Source organism: Ammospiza caudacuta, chromosome 21, assembly GCF_027887145.1.
Source record: "Ammospiza caudacuta isolate bAmmCau1 chromosome 21, bAmmCau1.pri, whole genome shotgun sequence".
In the NCBI taxonomy this organism is placed as follows: domain Eukaryota; kingdom Metazoa; phylum Chordata; class Aves; order Passeriformes; family Passerellidae; genus Ammospiza; species Ammospiza caudacuta.
In genome coordinates, this window is record NC_080613.1 from 7,779,735 (window position 1) to 7,807,515 (window position 27,781).

Sequence of the window (27,781 nt, forward strand, 5' to 3'; positions counted from 1 at the left end):
ACATTGCTCTGCCCCTGGTTTGCTCCTTGTGCTACACCTCTCCCACCTGTTAAAAATAGAAGCAGTCTCTTAAACTCTGCCTAAAGCAGTGTGATCCCAGTTTGGTGTTTCTGTGCCCTCACAGTACAACCTGCTCTGAAATTCCCCATGCCAGGATATGGCAGCCTGTGCAGGTAAAGAGGGAGAGAAAAGGAGGTAAAGAGATGCTGTGTCACTGTAGGACACAAAACAACACAAGCACACACCACTGTTCTCAAGGTGAAAAGAGGGAGTTTATTTTCTGACTCCAGCATCTATAGTTTTCCAAAAGTGGCAGTGGATTGGAGGGTGACAGTGCCACCTCTCCAATGACATTGGACACACCAACAGTCCATCAAATTTCTCCTCCTCCATAAAAGAATGCAAAACAAGATATTTACAGAAAGTGTGTGAAAAAGTTTGCTACAAGAATGTAAACATCAGAAGGCTCAGAAAATCTTAAAAAATCAGGGAGACAATGCTGCTGTCTGTGGTTTGTTTTGTACCAGCCCCCAGGATTGTGGGAGCATTGTGGGAGCATCATCTCCAAGTGCAAAGCATAAAACATGGTGGAAATTTCTGTTTGTTCCCTCTCTCTTTCTTCTTCCCCAAGATGTTCAAAGCTCTTCCTTGGAAGTCTCCAGTCAAACCCCTAAATGCCAGCAGCAGTGAAGCCACTGGGAGCAATTCACAGTGTCTGCAGCAGCACTGCTGTAAGGGGCACTGATGGAACGAGTGGAGGCTTCATTCATAACAATAATAAACCTCTATTTTGCGGTTTTACGCCGCTTTTAATCTTCCCAACTCAAAGGAACATTAATTAACTGTGTGGCACAGTGGGAGGCAGGTAGCTGCTGTTGTCCCTGTTTTACAGATGAGGAGGCTGCAGCACTGGCACACTTTGCAGCCTGCCCACTGTCAGACAGTGTTTCACCCTCTGGGGCTGCAGAGGATCCCAAATGCCAGCTCCTGCTCGGAGCTTTATTCTTGAGAATGCTCTCCTGTGGCAGGGCAGGCCCTCAGGAGCTTTGATGTCATTGGTATTTCTTTACACCCAGTTTGGTTTTGGATAGATGGAGGTGAATATTGCTGAAGTTAAATGAGAATCTTCTAATATGAATTAGTGCAGATGCCAAAAGCAAGTTCCTTGCCCTCAGGCCAGTGACCAGGCAGTGCTCCAGCTCTGCAGTGCTCCTTGCATTGGGAGGAAAACTTGGAGAAACATGTAAAGCTCAGTCTTTGCTATGATCCCCTTTGCTATGAAGTTTGTTTGGATGAAATGGCAAAAATAGAACCACTGACTGTTTTCCTGCTCAGAAATCCCCAGGTTTGCCTCTCCAGCTAGCTCTGCCTCCAAAAACCTCCAGCTTGACTCTTTTTCCAAGAGTCACATTTGCAGAGGTTTTCTTCTGCTGCTGCTTATTGGCTGAAAAATCAATGTTTTGACCTTTGTGCGTGCAGTCCAAGGGGAGTTTTGGCTTGTATTTTGGGTGAGGCTCTGGGTGATGATCGCCTCTCCTCACAGGGCACCGGGCTGGCATCGCTCTCTCGCTGCTGCGGTGTGAAGTGGGGCAGGCTGAGTGTCAGGACCCAGGACATCCCTCTGGCTGTCCTGAGCAGCCCAGACCCCTGCCAGGGGGCTCAGAGACCCTGACACAGAGCCCAAAACACCTGTGGGTTTGATTATGACCCGTGGAGCAAATTACCAACCTTAGATGAAGATCAGCAAGCCACAAGAGTTTAGGTAGAATATTAATGAAGTTATCACAGGGTGGAAAAGTAGATTTTGGGGTTTTTGGAATGGAGGTTCAGGAGGCAAGATGGAGGGATCTGGGTGTGCCCAGCCTTTCTCCTTCTTCTTCTTCTCCATCTTCTGCTGTGATGGTGGCACTTTTGGATTGGTTTAGTGTAGAAGCTCACTGTCTAACACAGGTGATAGGTATTGGAAAGTAATTGTAAACATTGTACATGTAGTTTTTAGTATAAAGACATAACACTGCCCTGGGGGCAGGCAGAGTGCCTGGAACTGTCCTGCTGGATGGACCTGGGCAGGGCAGGAGAAAATTTTTATAGATAAGATACAATCAACAACCTTGAGAGTGAGAAATTAAGAGCCCTGACTCCTTCTTCAAACACCAGGCTGGGAAAAGAGATTTTCTAACTTTTCTCACAGTCACTCTGACCAGTAGAGATCCCGACAGCTGAGGGATGAGCAGTGGGGTTCATCCTGCCATGGGTTCATCCTGCTACGGACACTGGGGAGGGGACCAGCCCTCCCTCACTCCCTGCCCCTTTGAGAGCCCTCCTGATGCTCACAGTCCCCTCTCTGCCTGCAGGCTGCCCTGGACCCTGAGGGATGCTCCTGGATCTTCACCCATTGCTCTCTGGTGGTTTGCAGGGTTTGGGGTGGGACCATGGAAGACCACATGTCTGTGTGGCTGTTTCTAATTCTTCTAAAGGAAGCAAATTACATTTTGGGCATCCTGCTCAGCCCCTCAAGGCAGACCTTGGATTAGCATGGAGGCTTTTCTATTTTGTCTTCTTAATTATGACAGACACTGAAATAAAGGTGGTGAGGGAAGTAGGATGTGCAGGAGAAGGAGGGTGGTCCTGCAGTGTGCAAACATGCTCTTGTCTTTCTTTTTTACCCTTCTTTTTAATCTGCTGTCATCAATCTCCTGTTGCTAAATGTGCAGCTGGAGAGAGGGTTCCTAGGCAAAGTTCCTGCTGATGGATTCTGACAGATCTAATCAGGCAGGGATGGTGACAACCACGTCCTACACCGCTGTGAATTGTGGTTCAAACCTAATATCCTTCACCATGACACGCTGTGGCAACTGAAAGGAACCTGATGGCTGAGATCTGGCTGGCCTGAGGGGAGGAATGTTCCCATCACACCTGCCTGTGGCTCTCATCACTGTGGGACTGGCTCCCTGATGCATTCCTTGCAACCTCTGCCACTGTGCAGCTCTGCTGCAGGCCTTTCATGTCTCCCCCAGGTGTGTTTTACCTGTCTGATGCTGTGGGCGATGTCAAGGCCTCACTGTTCCATCTCCCTGGAATCTATTACAAGCAGGGACTGATTTAATGGTGCTCAGGAGTAGCGTAGAGCACCTCTAGGTCTGTATCTAAGCCAATCCCCAAGGGTGCCTTCTCTAACCATTGGAGATCTGCTCTGTGGGACTCAGGGCATGGATCAGCTCCTTTTCACTGCCTTAGGGCAGGGGGATTGTCACAGACATCTTTTTATGAAAATCCTTTCTTAGGATTTTTTCTTCCTGAGAAGCTGAGAGGATCCAGGAACAAAATGTAAACAATGATTATCTGCTGCTGTGGAATGCATCAGGTGGATTTTTTGATTGGCCCACCTTGGATGTCTGTAATTAATGGCCAATCAAGGCCGAGCTATCTCAGACAGAGTCCAAGACAGCTGCCTTTTGTTATCATTCCATTCCTTTCTATTCTTAGCTTAGCTACCCTTCTGAGATGAAACTTGTCCTTCTTTTCTTCTTAATACAGTTTTAGTGTAATGTATATCATAAAATAATAAACCAAGCCTTCTGAACATAGAGTCAACATTTTCCTCTCTTCCCTCACCTGAAAACCCCTGTGAACACCGTCACAGGGGATCACCCACAAATGAGCCAATTTCTTCCTGTGAGTTTGGAGCAACCAATTGTGTGTATCTGTGGATGAGCTGAATCCCATGCTTGGCCTCTCAGGGCTGGGGCAGGGTTGGTTTGGACACTCCAGGACCAGCAGCACTCAGGTCTCAGCCCTGCACAGGCTGTGTACCCACTCTGGACAAAGCCCCTGGCACCAGCAGATGCTCAGTTGCAGGAATGCAATCCCCTGTCCCCAGATCTCAGGATTTGGGTCTGGGATCATCTATTTTAAATGCATCAGACCCAGTCCCATGGCACAGTTCCAAGCAGAGCCAGCACAATTCCTGCCTGCCAGTGCTGAGCTCCCAGCTGAACCACCCTTACATGGGATACAGCCATGCCCTGCTTCAGCCTCCCTGCCTTTAACCCTCTCTCCTCCACAGGCAAATGATGATGTTCCCTGACCCACATCCAGCTCTACACTCAATTTATCTTGTTTATTGACCCAAGCAGAAAGTCAATGTTTTCTTCATCTGCCATTTGCTTCAATGGCAGCCAATTTGGTTCATCCAAAAAAAAAAAACTGGATGCAACAGAGTTTAGCATCAGATTTAGCATCAGATTTTACTCCTTTTTCTTTTCTTTTTTTTTTTTCCCCTTCTTTTTTTTAGATGCTGCTTATTCTTTTTTTTCCTGAACACACCTGGCCCTGGACACAGCTTGGCAGCCTTTGCTGTACGATATGGCTGCAGGCAAGGCTAAAAATGTGCAGCAATTACCCCACGAGCTGCAGAGCCAGGAGGGAGCCTGTGGGGCAGCTCATTACAGCCAGGGGATGCTGCAGCCAGGGCTCCTGTGGGAGCTGTTTGCTTGGGAAACTTTGGCCCCTGGGGCTTTCATGAGCATTTGGAGCTCTGTCTCTTCCTCAAAAGTCCAAAATTGGTGTTTTGCAGCCATTGCCTGGATCAGAGATGCGCAGGCTGTGAGATCCTGGTTTATGCTGGGATGTGGGATGTGATTCATGGCACTGCAGATCAGGAAAGGCTCGCTGAAGAGAACTGAAGCAGTGATTTAGGATTTCTGGGGGAAGAAAGTTGGTTTTGGGGAAAGATCTGAGGTAATCTGGGGAGGTTGGGCAGAGAAAATTTTGTGATAAAACCTGAGGTGATAAATTTTGTGATAAAACCATTTTTAATGGCTGGAAGGATCTTTTTTGGGGGGTAAAATCTAAGGTAATCTGCAAGGGACTGAAGGAATATTTTGGAAAGAAAATCTGAGGTAATCTGTAATGACCACAGTGAACACTGAGGGAGAGGTGTCTCCCCAGGTGATGCTGTGCGAATATGAGTGTCACTGAGGGAATATGAGTGTCACTGAGGGGACATTTGTCCCTGGGCTAGTGGCAGGTGTCCCATGGGTCATTGAGGGGATTACAGATCACTGAAGGAATGGCCAATTCCCCAAGAACTGAAGCCCTTCTAATGTCTTTTAAAGGAAGCAAATTACATTTTGGGCGTCCTTCTCACCCCCTTGATTAGCATGGAGGCTTTTCCATTTAGTCCTCTCAATTAAGACAAACACTGAAATAAAGGTGGTGAGTGCAGTATGATGTGCAGGAGAAGGAGGGAGGGTGGTCCTGCAGTGAGTGCAGGGCTGAACAAGGCTCTGCCCCAAGAGTTTGCAGGGTTGGTCAGTGTGTGGCTGCTCTGAGGTATGCCCAGGCAGTGCCCACAGCCAGAGGGGCACAGCTTTGCAGGGCAGGCAGAAGAGGAACGCTGTGGTGGTGTTTGCAGGGGTCTTAGAGTGAGGGAAGAGACGAGGATCCGACTCCATGTTTCAGAAGGTTTGATTTATTATTTTATGATATATATTATATTAAAACTGTACTAAAAGAATAGAAGAAAGGATTTCATCAGAAGGCTAGCTAAGAATAGAAAAAGAAAGAATGAATAACAAAAACTTGTGGCTTGGACAGAGTCTGAGCCAGCTGACTGTGCTTGGCCATTAATTAGAAACAACCACATGAGACCAATCACAGATGCACCTGTTGCATTCCACAGCAGCAGATAATCATTGTTTACATTTTGTTCCTGAGGCCTCCCAGCTTCTCAGGAGAAAAAATCCTAAGGAAAGGATTTTTCAAAAAATGTGTCTGTGACAGAACCCTCCTGGCAGTGTGACTGCAGTTTTAGGTAATAACCAAAGTGATTTTATGAGATGTGCCCATTGCACAGGGTGGTCCAGCCCTTCCCCATCACCTGCCCTGAGCCAGCAGCGGTGTCTCTGATCCTGGGCTGAGCTTGCTCAGGGATCCAAACCATCACAAACTCCTGTTTTTCTCCAGGGCAGGAAATTCTTTGCTCTGAGGTGCCAGCATCTCCAGGGAGGGGTGGGATGGGTGCCTACCAAAGGCAGCAGCAGGTCAGGCTGCTCCTCACCTCTGGAGACCAAACCCCTGGATGTAGTGTCCTCAGAAGGGCTCAGTGGCTTCCAGAACAGAGTGCTGCCCTTGTGACAAACACCTTGGGAAACCCAGTCTGCTTCAGGTGCCTAGATAGAGCCAAGCCCTTCTGAAAAACCTGCCCAGACAGATGGAGAACCCAATGCAAATCTCTCCCCAGGTATAAAATTAATTGGATTCTAACTTCAAAGAGTACTTGTGGAAATGAGCTGTAAATAAGCTGGTTGTGCTTGAGTTCCTCTGTCTGTGGACATTCATCTGGCTTTTTTTGGAGCCAGTGAGTGTTGCTGATGGAAGGTGCTATATATAGCAGCAAAGCTATGCTTATATGGATGTATATGCATAAATGTATCCCTAGTAACTGACCCAGGTGTGTGATGTTTTCTGTAATACAGCTGACAGGTTTGTTTCCAAATAAAAAACGTCATTTTTGCTTCCTGTGGGCTCTCACCCCTCTCATTTTGCAGCTGTGTGAAGTTTTCTGACGTGGGCAGCTTGCTCACCCTCTGCCATGGCTGGAAGGTACAAAAGTTGGGATCTGGTGATGCCTGGGATGCAGAGGGGTTGGTGAAGATCACCCAGATTTGGGGATCTCAGAAGGATGGAGCTTTATGGCCGAGCTTAGTGTTGCTCTGCTGAGCTGTGGTGCTCAGGGCTGGCTTCTGCAGGGCTGTCCTGCCTGCAGCCAGCATTCCAGAGGGATCAGGGCGTTCCCAGCAGCCATTCCTGCCTGGCTGGTCCCTGGCACCCAGTTCCCAGCGGATCGATAGGAACATCTGTGAAAAATCAGGACATGGATATCTGATCCAGCCGCCCAGACTGATTCCTATTTATCCCATCTAATTCTATCAGCATTTCTAATTCTATCCTTAGTAACTGACCCAGGTGTGTGATGTTTTCTGTAATACAGCTGACAGGTTTGTTTCCAAATAAAAACCTTCATTTTTGCTTCCTGTGGGCTCTCACCCCTCTCATTTTGCAGCTGTGTGAAGTTTTCTGACGTGGGCAGCTTGCTCACCCTCTGCCATGGCTGGAAGCTACAAGAGTTGGGATCCGGTGATTCCTGGGATGCAGAGGGGTTGGTGAAGGTCACCCAGATGTGGGGATCTCAGCAGGGTTCATCTGGATGGAGCTTTATGGCAGAGCTTGGTGTTGCTCTGCTGAGCTGTGGTGCTCGGAGCTGGTTCCTGCAGCTGGTTCAGAGTTTGGTTGTTAATTGCTGCCCCAAGATGAGCAGGATGGCTCTGTTTCAGTCTGCACGTCCAAAGAACAAGTCAGAGCTCTTCACTTTTCGGTCTTGAGGTTGTTCATTAATTCTTATCTATAAAATTTTCTTTCTGCCCAGCCGAGATCTGCTCAGCAGGGCAGCCACAGGCACTCTGTGTTGTCCTTTTATACTACAAACTACCTATAACATATTTACACTTAATTCCCAATACCTATCACCTATGTTAGACAGTGAACCTCTATTCTAAATATAACATATTTACAATTTCTTTCCAATACTTATCACCTATGTTAGACAGTGAGCTTCTACTCTAAACCAATCTCAAAGTGCCAACATCACTGCAGAAAATGGAGAACAAGAAGAAGAAGAAGAAAGGCTGGACACGCCCAGGTTCCTCCATCTTGTCCCCAAAACCTCCATTCCAAAAATCCTAAAATCTACATTTTCACCCTGTGATAATTTTTTTATTACACTATTTAAACTTCTGTGACTTTCATGTCCTCATACAAAGCTGGCAACTTGCTCCAGGGGTCACAATCAAATCCCCAGGTGCTCTGGGCTGTGTGCCAGGGTGTCCGAGCCCCTCGGCGGGGTCCTCAGCAGCTCTGGGTACCCAGAGGGATGCACTGAGCTCTGACAGACCTGCCTGCAGCCAGCATTCCAGAGGGATCTGCATTCCCAGCAGCCATTCCTGCCTGGCTGCTCCCTGGCACCCTGTTTGTGAGGAGCTCAGGGCTGTCTGTTCCCAGCGGATCGATGGGAACATCTGTGAAAAATCAGGACATGGATATCTGATCCAGCAGCCCTGGCTGTTTCCTATTTATCCCATCTAATTCTATCAGCGTTTCTGAAGTGCTTATCAGCACCACATCTTGACACTTTATCTGTGTATTGGAACCCCCTCCCAGTGGCTGGGCAATGAGAGGGGCTGAGTCTGGACTGTGGCACCTCCCTCTCCCAGCTTCCCTGTAAAATCCAACATTTCCTCATGGTCCTCATGAATTGCTCCAGAATCAGATCCACAAGAGCCCACTAGGACAAAAAAACTTGTATAAAATACCCCAAAATGGTGTCAAAGAGAAGGAAAACCCCAGTGAGTCGTTCATGCCTGAGCAGAGGCAGAAGTCTGAGTTCCAAGCTGGCATTTTCCAGCTTGCCATTGCAAAATGCTTGGGATGACCAAAGCCCCACACTGGATGTGTCCCATGGGACAGTGTAGGACATCTCTGCTTCTGTGGGGGACAGTGGGGCCCAGGAGCAGGGGATGGATGCTGTACATGGCTTAGGGTCCTTCCACCTTCTCTCTTGTCTTTCTGGCCCCACCAGCAAGCAAATTCCCAATTTCTCAGCCAGGGAAGCAGGGTGGAGAGATGGAAACTGGCACAGCCAAGTTCCTGTTTGAGCTAGAATATATACCTGGTTTAAATGGGAAAATCCTTTAGCTCATGCCTTGGGAATGCCGGACAAGCTGGGACCTGAAATCTTGGTTTGCTGATGGCTTGGAAGGGCAAAGCCAGGGGGAGGGTGTCTGGATGCTCCTGTTCTCTCCAGCATGTGACATCCCACATTGGAGTGGATACAGGTGAGGTGGTGAGGAGATGCCCAGAGCTCCTCACAGCAATGAGTTTAATGGCAATTTTGCCATTAATGACACTTTTTTGCCATGTCACCTGGAATCCACGTGAATCTGTGCTGTGTTTGAACCTGCCTGGGCAGGGCTGCAATCACTGCCTGGTCCTGGAGAGGCCTGACCCATCTCATGATGTTTTCAGCCTGTAATAATTTAGGGTGAGAAATCTCAGGCCTTCTGTCTCCCTTTTGCTTGATTGCTTATTTCTTCTGAGATTTCTGTTTCTCCCGCCCCAGGCAACACTGTTGCAGAGGATTGAGGCAGGCATTTTGTGGAGGGCCTTTCTTTTAGAGGCAAAGAATTGCCTTAATTTGTCCAGCTCAGAAGTGCTTTTTTGAAAAACTTGCTTTTCGAATTGCTGCACACAGCGTGAAGCCTTGTTTGGCTTTAGCCTTGAAAGCCAGCAGCAATTTGTCCATCCCTGAGCACAGAGACAGCAGCTGGCCAAAACCACCCAGTTTGGGGCTGCTGGGGGAGCTGGGAGGGTGGGGGAGAGGAATGGAACATACTGGACTGTTGGAATATTGGGGGGTAGGATGGTCAGGACGGATGGAGACGAGAGATCTCTGCAGCCAGGCCTGGAACTTGGGGTTCATTGCAAAGGGCCTGGGTGCAGGGCCCTGCTGGGAGCTGCCAAACACAGCTCAGAGCAGGCCCGAGAGAAGAGAGGGGGAGAGAGGGTGAGAGGGTGGGAGAGCAAGAGGGTAAGGGAGCGAGGTTCCCGTTATAATACCATAAATCTTATTCTGTGTTGAGTATTCTAATTCTCACTAACCAATCTAGTACAAGGTACAAATCCTATAGCATTTACATACAGCCTATAAGAATCATTACATTACCATCCTGTGTTACATTTTAAACCCTAAAAACTCCTCTTTGGGCCCCTTCTGCCAAGCTGTAGGGTCTGCTCTGAGCCTTGGGCCTGTCTGCAAGCAGAGGGTGTTGTTCCATCAAAAGGAGATCACCTTCAGCTGGCCACACCATTGTTTTCCAGTTGTTCAGTAACTAAAGTATCTCAAAGCTTGCTTTCATTTCAATCTCACTTCTAGTTTCCATATTCTCAAAACCTTTTGCCAGACAATCATATTTATAAGGCTTTCCTGTTTCATCTTCCCCAACACTGGACAAGCAGTGGGAGGGCAGGGGGCACTCAGGGAGGAGCCTGCCCAGGTGATTTTGCCCCAGGGAGAGCTCTGCCCACCAAAGGTGGAATGATTCTGCATCCTACAGCTGGAAAATATCCTCTTTGTCCACGCTGAACACCTTTCTCCCTGCCCAGAATTAAACCCCCAACAGCTCCTGTTTAACAAATATTATCAAGTTTGCAGAACTCCAGAGCTGGAAGTGCCAGGGTTGGTTTGCTGTGCAGCCTTCAGGCAGCCCCTCTGTGCATATGCATTATGGAATCCTCTTTAATGGCATGATCATATCCTAGTTTTTCACCTTTGCCTCGCTCAGCACGGCTGATGAACCTGCTCTGGGAATGATCTGCATTAATGTGAAGCTGTAAAAACTTCAGCTGAAGTCAATGAGAGCTGTACTTTGAGGAGGGAAAGTGTCATTTAATGCTAAGCACTCTGAAAAATCTCATCTAAATGTCTCAGATTTGGTGCACGTAACGGAGTGGATGTTTTTTACATCACTGTGCCTGTGCTTTGGCTCCTTGTCTGTAAAATGGGAATGATAAGAGGGAGATTTGGAACTTAATCACTTTATTTGTTGTGAAATACTGCTGCTTCTTGGTGTTGAGTAAAGCATAAGCCAGCCACGAGGAGCTAAGTAATTGTGCATGCAGAACAGTGCCTGGATAGAGTACAATAAAGTAGGAGCTATGTGTCCTCCAAGGAAGAGAAAACAAGATACTGAGAAGCTGCAGAGGAAGTCATTTGCAGGGGGCTGAGGAGCTGTGGGTGTTTGTAGGTACCCAGGGGTGGGGTTTGGGATGCCTGAACAGCTCTGGACTGTTTCAGGCATCCCAGAGCTCCTGGCTGCAGCCTGGCACCATCACCTTTGCTATTTGGGGAGAGATGGGTCCTTAGGATAACCCTTCTGGATGTGGTCTTGGAGTCAACACCTTAATCAAAGGCAAAATTACTGGAGACTGCATTAAGGTTGTCCTGGCATCACCGATAATTCCTTGCATTGCACCTTTTCTGTGTGCCCAGGCCAGTGTGATGGCTCCGTGCTTGGATGCCTGACGGACCTTGGTGTGTCCCTGGCAGTGCCCATCACATCTGCTGGGTGGTCAGGGGGGACACAATGCTTGGCAGTGCTGGGTTTCCTCCTGGCTGCTGTCCCCAGGTGCTTGTTTTGGGATTTCTGTCCCGTTGAGAACATCTGCATCTCAGGGCCTTTCTGGGTCACTGCAACCCTGAGATTCTTAAAAGTCTCTTTCCCAGCCCAGTGCTTGAAGAATGAGTCAGGGCTCTTCGTTTCTCAGTCTCAAGGTCGTTTATTGTGTCTTATCTATAAAATTCTTTCTCCTGCCCCACTGAGGTCCATCCAGCAGGACAGTTCCAGGCACTCTTTCTGCCCCCAGGGTGGTGTTATGTCTTTATACTAAAAACTACATGTACAATGTTTACAATTACTTGTACTTGTTACTACCAAAAACCCCAAAATCTACTTTTCCACCCTGTGATAACTTCACTGTTTTTCTACCCAAACTGTTGTGGCTTGCTGATCTTCATGTAAGGTTGGTAATTTGCTCCACGGGTCATAATCAAACCCACAGGTGTTTTGGGCTCTGTGCCAGGGTCTCTGAGCCCCCTGGCAGGGGTCTGGGCTGCTCAGGACAGCCAGAGGGATGTCCTGGGTTCCCACACCTTCAGTACTCCAAACTCCTCTCCCATCCCATCCCATCCTATCCCACCCCACCCCACCCCACCCCACATTTTGCTGCTGAGGTTCCTGGCACACAGGAGCATCCAGAACACTGGAAATGCATCCTGCTGAATTTGGGATGGATTACAGGCTGCAGCAGGTACCAGCACATGCAATTCCCAGTGCACTTCCTGACCGTGCCTTGCCATCCCTCTGAAGGCTCATGTGCCTTTTCTTAACCCTCCCAGCACTGACGTTGCCTGGGAGACTGAGCCAGCACCTCCTGCATTTCCTTTGGCTTGTGCAGGGTTGAAACTGCTGCCACAACCTTCCCTGAAGCAAGAAAAATGCTCAGAATTAAAACTATCCAGTTTAATTCCTCTGTGATACCCTGCTCCTTCACATGGCAGAGCTGTGCTGGCTCTGAGGGGTCTGCAGTGAGGTGCAGGGTCCTTGTGAACCCCAGCATCCCTTGGGATGTGCTTTCCCAGCTCACTTTTGTCCCAGTGTGTTTGGTTTTTTTTTGCTTTGCTTTGCTGTAATTAAATTCCTGGCCCTTTGCTTGCAGAAGCGAGCTTCAAACCGCTCTGGCAGAGGGGTGGTTTTATTGAATCTCCAGCAAATTATTGATGCTTGGTGGGGAATTTTTCACACTTTCAACCTCAAGGTTTTTGGGAGAGCGTTTTTGCAAGTGTTTATTATAGTATTGCCACAAGAAGCGAGACTACCCAGAAAATTTATAGCAAGCAGCTCATCAGCTGTGGAATGTCAGCACAGCACCGTTGAAATGCCTTCTCCAGTGTCACTCAAGTGAAGATGATTTCTCCCAGCTGAGGACCTGCATAGTGGCTTTGCTTCAAAACTTCCAGTACTATTACAGTGGCTGAAAAGTGGTTGTCGGTGTAGTGGGCAGAAAAATCACTTTTTTCCTACATGAAATAATAAATCTGATGCAGGCACAGCACAGGGACACCTGGTTAAAGGCAGGAGATGCAGCATGCCAAAGTTTCAGGCTGTTAAGTGTTCAGGTGAGAAGCTGCCACCACCTCATGAGCTCCTCCAATGCTGGGGATGGGAATTAACTTTTCCAGAGCATTCCAGCTTGGTCAGTGTGGGGATGGACTTGCTTGGCTCATGACTCAGTGCTGTAGGAGTTGGGTGCTGCATTCCCCACTGATATGGATGTCAGGAAGAAATCCTTCCCTGTGAGGGTGGGCAGGCCCTGGCACAGGGTGCCCAGAGCAGCTGGGGCTGCCCCTGGATCCCTGGCAGTGCCCAAGGCCAGGCTGGATCACCCTGGGACAGTGGAAGGTGTCCCTGACATGTCAGGGTGGAACAAGATGAGCTTTAGTGTCCCTTCCTACCCAAACCCTTCTGTGATCCATGATTAAATGTTGCAGAGATGCAGGAAAGGGCTGTAGAGAGAATGGTGTCTGGCTACAGGCAGAATAAAAATTGAAAGGTTCACCTTTACCTGAACCTCCTCACTTATCCTCCTCCTTACCTTAGGACTGGTGTACGAATGAATCCAAGGCAGACTAGAATGAGCAGAGTAACAGAAATCCCAGAAAAAAAAAAAACAAACATATTCTGTGCATTTAAATTGGAGACCACTTTTCTCAGGTGATCATTTATTACATTTTCATTATCATTTGGGTGTATAACTGCATGGCTCTCACTACAGAACAGCTGAGCCTGTAATGCAGCAGACCCAGCTGGAATTGTAGTGTGAGTGTGGGAAGTGCTAAAAGTACTAAAAATAACTTGGAAAGCATCTTCAGTTGGCCATCCAGCAGCGGTGAGCACTTCCCATCCTCTTCTCTTGTTGCCTTGGCTGCCTGTCTAAAATGTGAAGAAAATCATCACCCCCAGAGCACAGAAGCTGGGAGAAAAAATGAATGTTGGTGACACACAGGGGGTCCTGGGAGGGGACTCTCCTGGGGAAAGGGTGGCTCTGCCTTTGCTGAGGGCAGGAATGCCATGTGCTGTGTGGGAATCCACAAACTCAGAGGCTTTTGGGAAAGCTGCAAAAGGCTGGCCTCAGAGACAGCAAAATTGTGATTGGAGCTAAGCAGCAGCCATGAAATTGATCAGCAGAAAAATTATTTAAACTGTAGAAAACCGAGGACAAATAGAACAATGGTCTGTGGATTAACGCTTGTCTAGAATAACTCTCTAAACTACAGAAAGTTTATCTAGCAAGATATTAGGAAGTTTGAAGCTTAATAATAGAGCTCTGTGCATTGTGTTTTAAGGCTCACAAGCAGGTATTGTATTTGAAATAAGCAAGCATTGTTTAACCAAAGGTACCTGTGCTTATGGTGATTGGATAGAACTACTGTCAATGTGCTTTTGCTTTGTGTGATTGCTCAAGAAGCTTATAAAGTGAGTTGTAACATTAAGTTCTGTGTCTGCTGCCTGGGATGTGAGCTGGTGGCATCTTCCCATTGTCATAACCATGGAATGAGACTGATGCTGGAAAATAAAACGGCTCAAGGCAGTTCCACAGCAGCCCCATCTCATTTGTGGTTTGTAAATAGCCCCCCTTGTCGGCGTCAGTGCTGGGGCTGCAGGTGATGGCACCAAGGGCTCCCAAAGGCTCCACTTGCAGCCAAGGTCCCTGTCCCATGTGCTGATCAATTCTTTGCTTCTGAATCTGAGCTTTGCAGCTGCAGCGTTGGGGTTTTGTTGGTTATATATAATTACAAAAAAATGTGATTATGAGTTTTGCAGTACGCCCTCAGCTGGGATCCATGTGTTGCTCACCCTTCGTGCCCATTTCTGTGATGAATTTTCCAGGGCATCGTGGGAGAGCTGCTCAGAATTGCTCAGGCAGGCAGCTGCTGGGCTGAAAAATGCAGAATCTGGGTGAAAATTGCTCTGTCCTGGTTTGCAGGGGCAGCAGCTCTGAAGTTCCCTGCTCAATAGAAGCAGCAAACAGCACAAGGTGCTGGGCATGAGCCCTCCTACTCCTGGCTGGGCTGTGCTGGGCAGCTCTGGCTGAAGCTGCACACATCACACCCTGTGCTGCCACTGGGCCCTGTCTCTAGAAACTCCTGAACCTCGAGTTCCTACCCTGATCCCTCTCCAAACCCAGCTCAGGGAGCAGATGGCACTGGCTTAGTCTCCAACTCACATTCTTTTCTTTATTTTTCTCATGATGGTGAACTTTATAAGGCACTGAAGTCTTTAACCATTAGCAGGCAATAAAAAGGGGCAGCAGAGTTGGATAACACCCACTAATCCCCTTCAGGATGAGCTGGAGAGAAGAGCCACTGCAAAGCTCTGGAGCTTATTCTGGGATGAGTGCTTTGGAGGCTCTGAGAATTGCTCGGTGTTGGTATTTCATGAATAAATAACCCCCAGCGGTATTTGTCAGTGAATCTGCTTCATTAAGGGGGCCTGCAACAAAGGGAGAGAGTGGAAAAAAGTGTTTCTGAGGGAATCCAGGCAAGTGCAGGTGGTGGGAGGTGGAATGGGGCTGTGTGAGGATGGGAGCAGGGTCAGGAGGGGAGTTCTGGTGTGCTGCACCACGCTGGGCATTTGTGCCACAAGATGTTGATAATAAATTGGGTTTTACTGATGCTGGGTGTGTGTTCAGAGAGTCCTGGCAGGGAGGGGAGTGTGTGTTTCATTTATAACTATATCATTTGCGTGTCTGCAGGTGCCTTTGGGAGAGCTGGAGAGTTAAAGAGTGTGTGTGTGTGTGTGTGTGTGTGTTCATAGATGTTCATGGGCTTGTGGAGAGGATCTGGCAGTAGAAATTATGCTGCCCAAATTGCATAATTTCTCCAAAATGCCCTTTTTGACAAGAACTAGCTTTGGTCACTGATGGATTTCCCCATCCTTCCCAGGTGCTGAGCCCTGCCCGCTCCCTGGATGCAGCCAGGGCCACCAGCAGCTTCCCTGTGTCCCTTAATGTACTCAGGACACAGAGCTTGTCCTTCTCCATCCCTCCCTGTCAGATCCAGGGCTTACTCACTGGAAGAGATGCAGAGCCAGAGCTGTTCTTTTGCAGGCAGCTTGTGCCTGCAGGGCAGGTGATTCATCCATCAGGGCTGGTCTAATCTGGCACCCAGGCCATGGTGGGGCTGGCTGTCCCCAGTGGGCTCCCTGCAGTGCTGGCCAGATGCTGCCATCCCTCCCCAAGTGTCCCCTGCCTTTTATGGGTTATATACAATTATAAAAAAACATGATTATGAGTTTTGCAGTGCACCCTCAGCTGGGATCCATGTGTTGGCATTGCTGATGTCACCCTGGTTTTTTAAGATTTTCTGAGCCTTCTGATATTGACATTCTTATAGTGAACTTTCTCACACACTTTCTATAAATAACTCATTGTTTACATTCCTTTATAGAAGAAGAGAGAGTTAATAAACTGTTAGCTTGACCAGTGTCATTGCAGAGGTGTCACTGTCACCCTCCAATCCGCTGTCACTTTTAGAAAACGATAAATGTTAGAGTCAAAAAATAAACTTCCCTTTTTTCCTTCACCTTAAGAACAGTAGTGTGTGCTTGTGTTCTTTGGTGTGCTATAGTGACAGGCTGGCTCTGGGATGTGAGAGCAGGAGCCCCATACAGGGGGCAGGGAAGGACAGGCAGGGATCCCTGGCAGAGCTGTGTGGGTGGAAAATGATCTGCTCCATGCCACGTGGGAGAAGGCAGGTAATTAATGACTGCTCTTCACTGCCACAATTCAGAGGAGCTGCTGAGGCTGGCAGTGCCTGCCTGCGCTGAGCCTGGCTCCTCCAGCCCCTCCAGAGGCAGATGAAAGTGAAGTTTGCTCCCAGCTTGCTCTGAGCATCACACCAGGCTCTCATGAGCTGCCGCCCCTGTCAGGGCTCTGTGTGGAAGTGAAGCTCCCCTAATGGAATGATGGCCACACAGAACTGATCCTGCAGAGCTCTGCCCTCACCCTGCTCCTCTCACAGGTGGCACTTGAACACTTCCCAGCGAGGTTAATATTTTAATGTGCGTAATGGCTCGTTCCAGCTCGCCAGCCCTTCCTGGGCTCTGGCAGGGGTCATCCATTATGCCAGGCTTTGGAGAGCCAGTTTCCCATTCCCATCCTCAGCCCTCCCCAGGGCAGGAGGTTGCTTTGTGCTTCCAAGTTTTAATTAAAGCATGACAAGCTGCCCTTGCCAGCCCCAGCCTGGTGCCATGTGGGATGAGCCAATGTCTCCTGACAGAATTCTGTCTCTCTGGAGCAATCCTGTGCAAGGACCCAGCCCAGAATCTCCTTTCCACCACCTAAAGTAGCTCCTCACCTTCTCTTTCCAGGCATGTGGGTTGTGTGGTGGCTCAGTGGAGAAGCCAGGAGGGAGGATGGGAGCATGGTTCTCCTTGCTGTCCACCCACAATGAGAAACCCCCTGGGAGGACCAGATGGGGCTGAGCTTTAGGGGTGGGTGGTGGAGGAGCTGTCACGGTTTGTTGGTTTTGGCTTTTCTAAAATAATTCTCCCTACATTAATAAACAGTGGGGTTAGTTAGTAAATAATATCTCGTTCCTCCCCTCCCATCTCTCCAGCAGAAATATGTGCCCTGATCTAATATATCCTGCCTTTCTCACTCCCTCATTTCAGAGGAGCTGCAGATCCTGGAGGGAACAGAGTGCTAATGGAAAACGGCCTCTAAAGAGATTTGAAACATGACCAAGAAAGGACAGAGGGAGATTCGTCTCCAAAAATGCTGGAAAATCTAGGAGGTGGGCCAAGAAAGGGAGAGTATCAGGAGCTTGATTGCTATCAGTGAAAAGTTAATTGGGAAGCTTTAATTGGGGTGAGAGCTGGCAGCACAGACATGGATTTGCTATGTGGGACACCACAGTGAGAACAGAGCTGCCCCAGTGCTGAGGTAACTCATCCACCCCAGCCCATGCGGATGTGCCAATTTACTATTTCTCACTGCTTTTAATGGTGTTTCCCTTATTGACAGTCCCAACTTTTGGAATCCTGTGAGTGCCTTGAAATCCTCAATCTTAAAAAAAAATAATCATGCTGTCAATACTGCATAGGGCTTTATTTGGGTTTGGTCTCTGAGGAGTTTCTAGCCCTTGAGTTTGCAGGGAAAAGCTTGGTTATACCCTAAAGCAAATTTAGGGGAGGAAAATATTAAAAAAAGAAAAAGAAAAAAAAAAACCAAAAAACCAACAAAAAACAAAGCAGCACAGCAATTGATTTATTTTTAAAATCTCATCATTTGGGTGCCAGTTGCATTATATTCTTTTTTAATGCCTGACTCATGATTTCAGTGCTGGCAGGGCTGCATGCGTGAGTGTGACGGCATGTGAGCTCAGGGGCCCTCTGCTGATAGAGGATGCAGGGCTGCTTCCAGGGCTGATGAATATTCCTCTAGTGCTGTTTCATTGCCAGGCAGATTGTTTTCACATTAAACACCCCCAAAAAGGGACAGCAGAGATGGGCATCGGGTCATTGTGCTGATGGCCCAGCAGGAGAGAGGCTCAAGGAGAATAAACCAAGCTGTGACTCCCAGCATTGCCTCAGGGGTATTGAGGCCAGAGGGGTCAGGGTTAATTTGCAGCCTGCTGTGGGTAAAGATCTGATAAACAGCCTGTGGAGGTCAAGTCTGTCACCATCAGTGCCTTGTTCTGTGACCTCCCTCCCTCTCTGATCACTTTGTCTCTCTCCTGTCAGGTGATGGGTTCTGTTGCCCAGGATGCACTGTGGGTATTGGTTAACGTATAAACAGTGCTTTGAAGATGAAAAAAATATCTTGGAGATGCTTAAAGCTCTTGACAAGCATGTGTGTTCCTTTTGCAGGAATCCAGCAGAATGCTTTGTCACAGGCGGAATCTGCTGCGTGTGCAGCTCTGAGAGGCAGGGCTGAGAGCTTCCCAAGGCTTCACAGGGCCTTGGAATTATTCCTGGGTGCTCATGCTGCTTGCTTGAGGGGTGTCACAACACAGCAGTGCCTGGAGCTTTGCCCATCATAGGCTGGAGCAGAGCAACAGAGCTGTGCCTGTACCCACCCCTGTGTTATCTGCTCCACATCCACATCCCAGCAAGCACAAAGCCAAGTTCTGTGTGTCTTTCCAGCTTTGGCAGTGTGGCAGCAGCTCTCTGGCCACAGAAAGAAACACAACTTTCCCAGGCATTGTTCTGTGAGAAGATCAGAGGAAAGAATGAGAAACAATTATTATCTTAACCTGCTGCACCTATTGTTGTGTGTGGAATGTGCTATGGAGATTTGTTTACCAAACAAATGTTATTAATGTTCTTAATTAGTCAGTGGTGATGGTGTTTGGATTGGAGGAGCAATTAGGTCCAGGTGTATCATAACTGTCTATAAAACCAATGAGTTTCTTAATAATGATGAATAATTAATAGATTGATCAGTCTTCTGTGAATGATGGAGTCAATGCTAATTATTACGTGGCTGGGGGCCTGTGATGACATGGCAGTGTCCCTGGGGTGGATGTGGGTGATGGTGGTGATGCTGGGTGATGGGATCTGGATGCTCAAGGAGGTTTTGCCCAGCTGTGAAACATTCAAGAAGAGTTTTATGGCTCTGGATTTGCTGTTGTGTAGTGTAGGGCTGAATTCACACCCAGCTCTATGCTACTAATAAAACATCTCCCAGTTGCTAATTTACATAAAACTGGTGGATGGTATCTTTGAAACCCCATGACTGGTTGGTTATGTGAAGGATGCCAGAGTTATGCAGAAAGTTTATTGAACAGCATAATCACAAACCCCTGATTTCCTTGGGAAGCGTGAAAAACACCAACCACTTGTTTTTAACATTTTAAATTTAATAGTAATAGAATGGTTTAAAAATAGTAATATAATTAGAGCAATAAAAATTTGGACAATTAGGATTGAGGACAATAGCAGACAATAAAAGCAACGGGTTATGGGCAGTCTGGGTACCTCTTTCTGGGCAAAATAAGCCTGAAAAAGGACCCATGTTAACAGAGGATTAACCCTTAAAAACAACAGCCTGTTGCATATTCATACACCTCATACACGATGCATGAATTCCATTCAAACACGGGATTCTGTCTGGTCAGTGTCAGCTTCTTCCTCTTAATCCTGACTGCTCTTCAGGGCTGAGTGAAGCAGGAAGAAGTTCATTTCTTCTGATAAAAAAACAATAAATTCTCTTTCTCTGAAAGATTCAGGTGTCCTGTGGCTGCTATCTCACTGCGAGTCCTTTCTTTAAAAAAATATCTTACATAGCATAGTTTCCATTTTAACATTATGTTATAACCTAAAACTATATTTAACATACTGCTGAAGAAAATTAATACAACATCACTCTCTAACATAACACATACAATATTCATTTTAATATTTGTGAAAAAAAAAAGCAAATATAAAAATACACATTTTTCGCGGGAAGTTTCCCTTGGCTCAGTATCTCTAAGCAGGGATTTTACCAGAGCAGCTCTCTGTGCATTGCCCTTTCCTGCCAGCCCTAACGGTGCTTTTCTCTCCAAGGGAAGAAGCAATGCTGTCCACCTACTTCGAGACCATCAATGACCTGCTCTCCTCCTTCGGGCCCGTCCGCGACTGCTCCCGCAACAACGGCGGCTGCACCCGCAACTTCAAGTGCGTGTCGGACCGCAAGGTGGACTCCACAGGCTGCGTGGTACGTGCTGGGGCTCTGGGGGAGGTGCTGGGGCTGTGGAGTGAGTGCTGGGGCTGTAGGATGGGTGCTGGGGCTGTAGGATAGATGCTGGAGCTGTGCAGTGAGTGCTGGGACTGTGGGGTAGGTGCTGGAGCTGTGGGATGGGTGCTGGGGCTGTGGAGTGGGTACTGGGGCTGTGGGGTTGGTACTGGGGCTGTGGGGTACATACTGGGGCTGTAGGGTTGGTACCGGGGCTGTGGGGTGGGTGCTGGGGTTGTGGGGCACATACTGGGGCTGTGGGGTTGGTACTGGGGCTGTGGGGTTGGTACTGGGGCTGTGGGGTGGGTACTGGGGCTGTGGGGTGGGTGCTGGGGTTGTGGGGCACATACTGGGGCTGTGGGGTTGGTACTGGGGCTGTGGGGTGGGTACTGGGGCTGTGGGGTGGGTACTGGGGCTGTGGGGTGGGTGCTGGGGTTGTTGGGCACATACTGGGGCTGTGGGGTGGGTACTGGGGCTGTGGAGGAGGCACTGGTGCTATGGGATAGGTACTGGGACTGTGTGCTAGGTGCTAGAGCTGTTGGCTGAGTGCTGGGGCTGTAAGGTAGGTGCTGGAGCTGTGTGGTATGTACTGGGGCTGTAGGATAGGTTTTGAGCTGTAGGGTACATTCTGGGGCTTTGAAGTACATACTGAGGCTGTAGGGTAGGTGTTGGAGCTTTGGGGTAGCTGCTGAGGCTGTGGAGTGAGTACTGAGACTGTAGAGTTGGTGTTGGGGCTCTAGTGTGACTATTGGGGCTGTAGGGTAGGTGCTGGAGCTGTGGGGTAGTTGCTGAGGCTGTGGAGTGAGTACTGAGACTGTAGGGTTGGTATTGGGGCTTTGAGGTACATACTGGGGCTGTGTGGTACATATTGAGGCTGTGGAGTTGGTACTGGGGCTGTAGGGTCCTCAGGGCTGTCCTCTGGTTTGGGGACAAGCCAGAAGGAGATGTGACCTGCTCCTGCTTCCTGTGGCTGAGGGGATGGGTGTGCCAAAGCTCTGAATCCTAGAATCGTAGAAGGATTTGAGCTGGAGAGGACCTTGAAGGTGATCCCGTGCTATCCCCCTGCCGTGGGCAGGGACACCTTCCACTGACCAGGCTACCCAGAGCCTGGCTGTGAACAGTTCCAGGGAGCTGTTCCCAGGCACTGGTGGTGCCCAGAGGGGTTTTGCTGTGCTTCCAGCTGGGAGCAGCAGAGCTCAGCGCCTCTCCCAGACATCAAAGCCATCCCTTCCCTGCCTGAGGAGCCTGTGTGAATACATGCAGAGACGCAGGGCAGAGTCTTGGGTGGGGCAAACCTGGAGCATCCCTTTGTGTCTGTTGTTCAAGACCCTGCCTGCCAGGAAGCCTTGGTGACCCCCAAGGGGATCCAGAGCTGTCCTCCACCATCCCCTCCACCACACATTCACTGCTCCCAAACCCCTGGAAACCCCTCACACCACTGCAGGCAGGGCCCCCTCTCCACATCCCTCTTGTCTCAGCAGAGACAGGAGGTAAGTGTCTCTTTATTTATTGAAGATGTTTGTACACGGCAGCTGGGAAAGGTCAGCCTGGAGCCGTGCTGTCCCGGGGGGGGGAGGCGTTTTCATTATCCCCTTCTCAGGTTGCTTGTTAAGGCCATTTAGCATGACAGTCTGATGTGTCACCAGCAACCTGGTGCCACCTCCCCCTTGCTGCTCCTCTCCCCTTCCTCCTTTATTTTCCCATTGCTATTTTTTTTCTTTACCTCCTTTTCCAGGTAACAACTGCCTTTCTAGTATTTTGGGGTGTTTTCTCCCTTTTTTTTGGAGTGTTTTCTCCCTTTTTTGGGGTGTTTTTCCCCGTTTTTTGAGGTGTTATTTTGCTCTGAATGCCAACATCCTTGCCCAGGCACTGTCAGAAGCAATCAGGGCTCTGATCACCTCACGCCTCTGGGAAGTGGTGCCTCTTTTTAAAGTCAGGACATATTAAGATAGAAGTTGTCAATAAATTACAGCCCCAGTGGTGGCATGTGGAGAGGCAGAAAAGGAAAACCGTGTTACTTGGGGAAAACAGAGCTCAGCTTCTGTAATGCCTGAGGCTGTGAGTGAAGAGCCTGGAGCATGTACGGTGAGGGGACAAGGGAGGAGCAGCAGGAGCATTCTCCTGGAGGGCATCTCCTCCCTGTGGGTGACAGGTGACACTTGGGGACACAGGAACCCCCATGCTGTGCATCACAGCACGCTCCTGGGGCTGTGCATCCCATGGGGACAGCAGACAGTCTCTCCCCATTGTGTTCTTCACCCCTTTTTCTCCCCACTGCAGGAGCACGAGGTTGCTCTGTCCCTCTCCAGCCTTGGGGTGAAGCTCCCCAGTGCCAGCCTGAGGACAGCAGAGCCCAGGGCTGTGTGGGGACAGCCCCTGCATCCCACCCCAGCCCTTGTCTCCCTGCTTCTCTTTGGACTCCCCAGCCCACGCTGCTTCCCAGCTCTCCCAGCCCTGTGCAGTGTTATATTCTCATCACTTCTCGTTGGTCACCTGTTGGCAAAGGAGGGGTGTGAGGAGAGGTGTGAGGAGGAGCTGTCCCCGTGTCTCGGGATCTTTTTGGGTTGCTGTGACCCCGAGATTGTTAAAAGTCTCTTTTCCCAGCCCGGCACTTGAAGAAGGAGTCAGGGCTCTTCATTTCTCACTCTCAAGGTTGTTTATTGTGTCTTATCTATAAAATTCTTTCTCCTGCCCTGCCCAGGTCCATCCAGCAGGACAGTTCCAGGCACTCTGCCTGCCCTGGGGCAGTGTTATGTCTTTATACTAAAAACTACGTGTACAATGTTTACAATTACTTTCCAATACCTATCACCTATGTTAGACAGTGAGCTTCTACTCTAAACCAATCCCAAAGTGCCACCATCACAGCAGAAGATGGAGGCCAAGAAGAAGGAGAAAGGCTGGACACACCCAGTTCCCTCCATCTTGCCTCCTGAACTCCCATTCTAGAAACCCCAAAATCTACTTTTCCACCCCATGATAAGTTCACTAATATTCTACATAAAATGTAGTGGCTTGCTGATCTTCATATAAGGTTGATGATTTGCTCTGTGGGTCATAATCAAACCCACAGGTGTTTTGGGCTCTGTGCCAGGGTCTCTGAGCCCCCTGGCAGGGGTCCTGGCCATGCTGGAAAGCCAGAGGGATGTTCTGGGTTCCCACACCCATGTTTCTGACCATGCTCCATGCTCCCATTGTCCAGGGAAAAGCCCAATGGGTGTCTGGCAGCACTGCCCCCAGCCCTGGGTGGTGCTCACGGTGCTGAGTGGGATCAGAGGGGCTGGGAGTTGAGCTCAGAGCTCGCACAGGCTCGGTTTGAGACATTCTGGTACTTTCTTTGCCCATTGCTGCGCTGCCCCTCCTCATCCCTGCTCCTGGAGCCTGCTGGGTGTGAGCTGGGCTTCCAGAGCAAGAAGGTCATGTGCTGCAGATTTTCAGGGATGTCAGTTAGTTTTGAAGCTGAACTGCTGTGAACTCAATTTGCCAATTTGGTAAGTGCTATGGGCAATATCGGGATGTAATTTAATTAAGCTATCCCCTTTTTATAGAGTTCAGGGAGCATTTGCCTACTAATTTTAGCACTAGGTTTGCTCCAGCTTTACTCTGGACACAGATTCACAAATCATGACATGTTGTTAATCTCTACCAGTCAACAGTTTATTAATTTGCTGAGGACCACAGAAGTATATAATCAGTGGTTCATCAATCAAGGCTAAATCCAACAAATGTTCCAGGCAGGTACTGAGCATAAAATATACATGCAGCCTTGTAAGCAATTAATACACCACAGAGCTGGAGCTGAGTGGCTCAACCAGGGAGCAGCACAAATCTCAAAGATTTCTTATTCCTTTTATGTATAATCATCATCTGATACCAGTTCCTTCATGTCCTTAGTACGGCTTCCAGTAATTCTGTGAGGACTGGGATGTATTTATCTCTGGGATTTTAGTGGTGTGGGCTCTGCCATCACCTAATTGTTTGGCCTTAAAAGGTCTTGGTTGAAAATTCAAGGGTGGATTGCTTGTGCTGGAGCCGGGCTGAGTCTCCTTGGGCTGATTTTGGGGACGAATGAGTGAATTGCTTTGCTCAGTTAAAATCCTCATTTTTAGGCATCACCTGAAGACCCTAAAACCTCTCCAGCAGGGTTCCCACCCACAGGGGTGACATGTCCCCACCTGCCCACCCCAGTGGGATCCCTTTTTCCCCCCATCTCATGGTTTTCTGTTAGTTTTGTGTGCACCCAGTAGATGGCATGAGTGCATTAAGGGTTCCTGCAGTTCTTTTCTTATCGGAGGCCTTTTTTTATTCAGGTGATTTTAAGAATTATCAGCTGCAACCTTGCCAAGACCTTGGCATGGCTATCTGGAGGCTTGTGTTTGAGCCCTAACATAACCAAACAGCTCTAGAAACCTTCTTCCATGCTGCTTTTTCTTGTTGCACTCTTGATCTGCTGATGGATCTGGTCAAGCTGGTCAAGAAAACCAAATCCCAGTGAATTTCCTGAATCCAGTGACTCCACACATTGAGTCCCATGTGTGTTTTGCACCATCTTGCAAGATCACAGCAAACCAGGAGAAAGTGTGCTAGAGGAATAATTCAGATATATCCTATAAAGGAAATATTGCTGAACTTTTCTGCTGGCACTGTGGTAGCTGCACAGCCTGGAGGGAGGATGCTGAAGGAGGCAAAATGCTTAACCCTCATGTGTTGGTGATTTATAATTTGAGATTAAAACCTGTGAATTGGCCCTGAGAGACTGAAGGAAACACCTGCATCATGGCTTAAATTCAGGTTTCCCCAGCTGTCTCTCAGATTGGCTTCACTCCCTGGTGTCAGTTGTCTCACCACCTGAGGAGACGGGGGGTTGCTTCCATTTATTATCCCATGACCAGGTCCATTTTTGAGCCTAGAAAGGCAGGATTGCAGCCTTATTGAAAACAAGATAGGTGAGATTTTTTCCCCAAAGGAATGGGAGCTTTGATCTTAGCACATGAGCTGGGCAAGGAGGCGCTCTGTTCTCTCCCAGTGCATTTTGGCATCCTCAGCATCACTGCAGGAGGAGGCAGCAGCAGGTCCAGCTGTCTGAGCCCGATGGGGTCTCCTCACTGTGAGACCACCTGGAGAAGCAGAAGGGCATGAACTGCCTCACTGGGGGTGAGGAAGGCAGCTCGGGGTCCTGGGCCAAGAATTACCACAATTACTCCCTTGTTTGATAAAGGTGTGAGAGCAGGGGGGACAGGGATGTGGGCTGAGGGTTCTGCAGCATCTGTGTGCCTGCAGAGGTTGGTGAGTTAGTTTCTGAAGTCACATTAGAGTGCTAATGAGAGACAAGCATGTTGCAGGTGGATGTGGAAAGGCTAAAGCAGGGCTGAGCTCCAGGAGCCATCCCACCTTGGGAGCCCAGCCTGGGCCCTGGCTGCTGCTGTTCTGCACAGACATGGAACCCTGCTCATCCTCACAGGCTCAGGTGCCTCTGGCAGAGATTTATTTCTAGTCTGAGCAAGCAAACAGTGCTGTTAGCCTGCAAGAATGACCTGAGCTGTTCCTCCCTGCAATGGTGAGGTCAGCCCATCACAAAGGAGGAGATTTGGCTCAGCAGGATGCAGGAGGGAGAGCGTCTACCAGAGAGTCATTAATGAAGCTGTGTCTTGCAGTGACACTGGTGTGGTGTTGGTTCCAGCCTCTTCAGACACAGAAGGAGGAGGAATTTGGCATGGTGCACACAGGCAATAAGCCTTAGCACAGCTTGTTTGGGGCTAATCCTTGCCTTGCTCTCTCCCACCTCAGTATGATGGGCTGCTCCTCACTGATGCAGAGTGTGGCAGAGACATGGTTTAATTTAGGAGTGTAACTGTTTTGGGGAGAAATGGGATTAGAAATGAAGGAACAGAGCAGTGGTTCCTGCTTTCTACTCCTCCTTCCAGCACAAGTGCCATGGTTTTGCATGGGAGACATTTATGGAAGCCACTCAAAAGTGGTTTAGAGACATGGAGAGGTTCTTTAAAATTATGTGGGTGATGCTGAGACCTTTTTTCTTTTTTTCCTGGGGGGAAATGGGGTGATTGGGAGTTTCAGCAAAAACCAAACTGCTGTGCAGTAATCCCTCACATACACGAAAATACCAAAACACTTTGGTTCAAAACATTTCCTTTCTATAAGGGAGAGGGAAATGTTTAATTCCACCGTTATCATCTGGAGCTTTGTTTTATATTGCCTTATCCCAGTGTACAGCCTGAAATAAAAACAAAATTAGGTGATGGAAACCAAAACATTTCAACCTTGTCAAAATTAAATGCTCTCCTAATTTCCCAATGAGTTTTGAGATGTAATTGATGGAATCCCACAAAGCACTTAAGCTTCATCAAATCTGCATTTTTCTGACAGACAATTGTTCATTGAAAAATAAAAACTTACCCATCCCTGCCTTGAGAGGCACCTAGCTAATTATGGGAGAGATGCACTCCAGGGGGGAAGATGAGGAAACCAGGCTCTCCTAATCCCTTTAAAGTCTCACTGGCTCCCAGGAGCACAAGCTGACTCCTTTTTGCACATGGTGGTTGGAAGCAGAAGCCCCCTGAGCTCAACAGCAAGCCCCCCTCCAAGGAACCTGTGGTTTTGGATTTTATTCTCATTAATCCAGGTAAATACCTGTGCTGAAAATGGGATTTGAGGAGGAAAGAGGAGGAGGCTGTTGGGGTCAGTGTTGGTGGTGGGTGGGAGCAAACCATCCACCTGCCTTTGCTTTGCACCTCGTGGGTAAGGGGTGGCTGGTTAAAACAAGGGGAATAGCTCAGGAAGCACCAAGGTGAGCTGGAGGTCTCTGCCTGCACCAGTTTGGATGATAAAAGCCCTGTTTGGATGATAAAAGCCCTGTTTGGATGATAAAAGCTCTGTTTTCTCCATTAGAGGCTTTTTCAGCAGTGTTCTTTGAGAGCTTGGCCAGTGCCCCTCTGTTCCCCACCAGGCTGGGATGCTCCAGTCTGTGATCACAGCTGGTTTAGGGCTGAGGGGTTGGTTTGGGATATAGGATTTGGTCTGCAGTGTTGTGGCTGGGCTGCACCCTGATGGGTGAGTCAGGTTGGACAGAGGTTGAATTTCTGTTTTCCTGAAGGTTTTTGGAGGTGCCAGCTTCTGCTGTGACTGACAATGCCCTGACAGGCAGGAGATGCCAGCACACCCCAAAACGTGCTGTGGGTGACTTGTGGAAGGGAAGCAGATTTCCTTGCTGCAGGAACAGCTTTTCCTGTGTGCAAGGCATCCCACCAGCTGCTGGAAACAAATCCCTCCCTCTTGGGACTGAGGTGCACACACACACAGAGGGACTTGCAGGGTTCACTGGAATGGTGAGCAGTGTGAGGAGATGCTGCCTCATCTCCCCCATCCCACT

General features: G+C 48.7%; 1 protein-coding gene across 1 annotated transcript in view; it reads left to right on the forward strand.

Annotated features, from left to right (window-relative positions):
- Positions 1-27,781, forward strand: part of ASTN2 (astrotactin 2) — a 358,985-nt gene that overhangs the window by 173,149 nt on the left and 158,055 nt on the right. Inside the window, exon 11 of the mRNA XM_058818098.1 lies at positions 20,226-20,376. Within this exon, the coding sequence (XP_058674081.1) occupies positions 20,226-20,376 (151 nt within the window). The remainder of the gene's footprint in view (positions 1-20,225; positions 20,377-27,781) is intronic.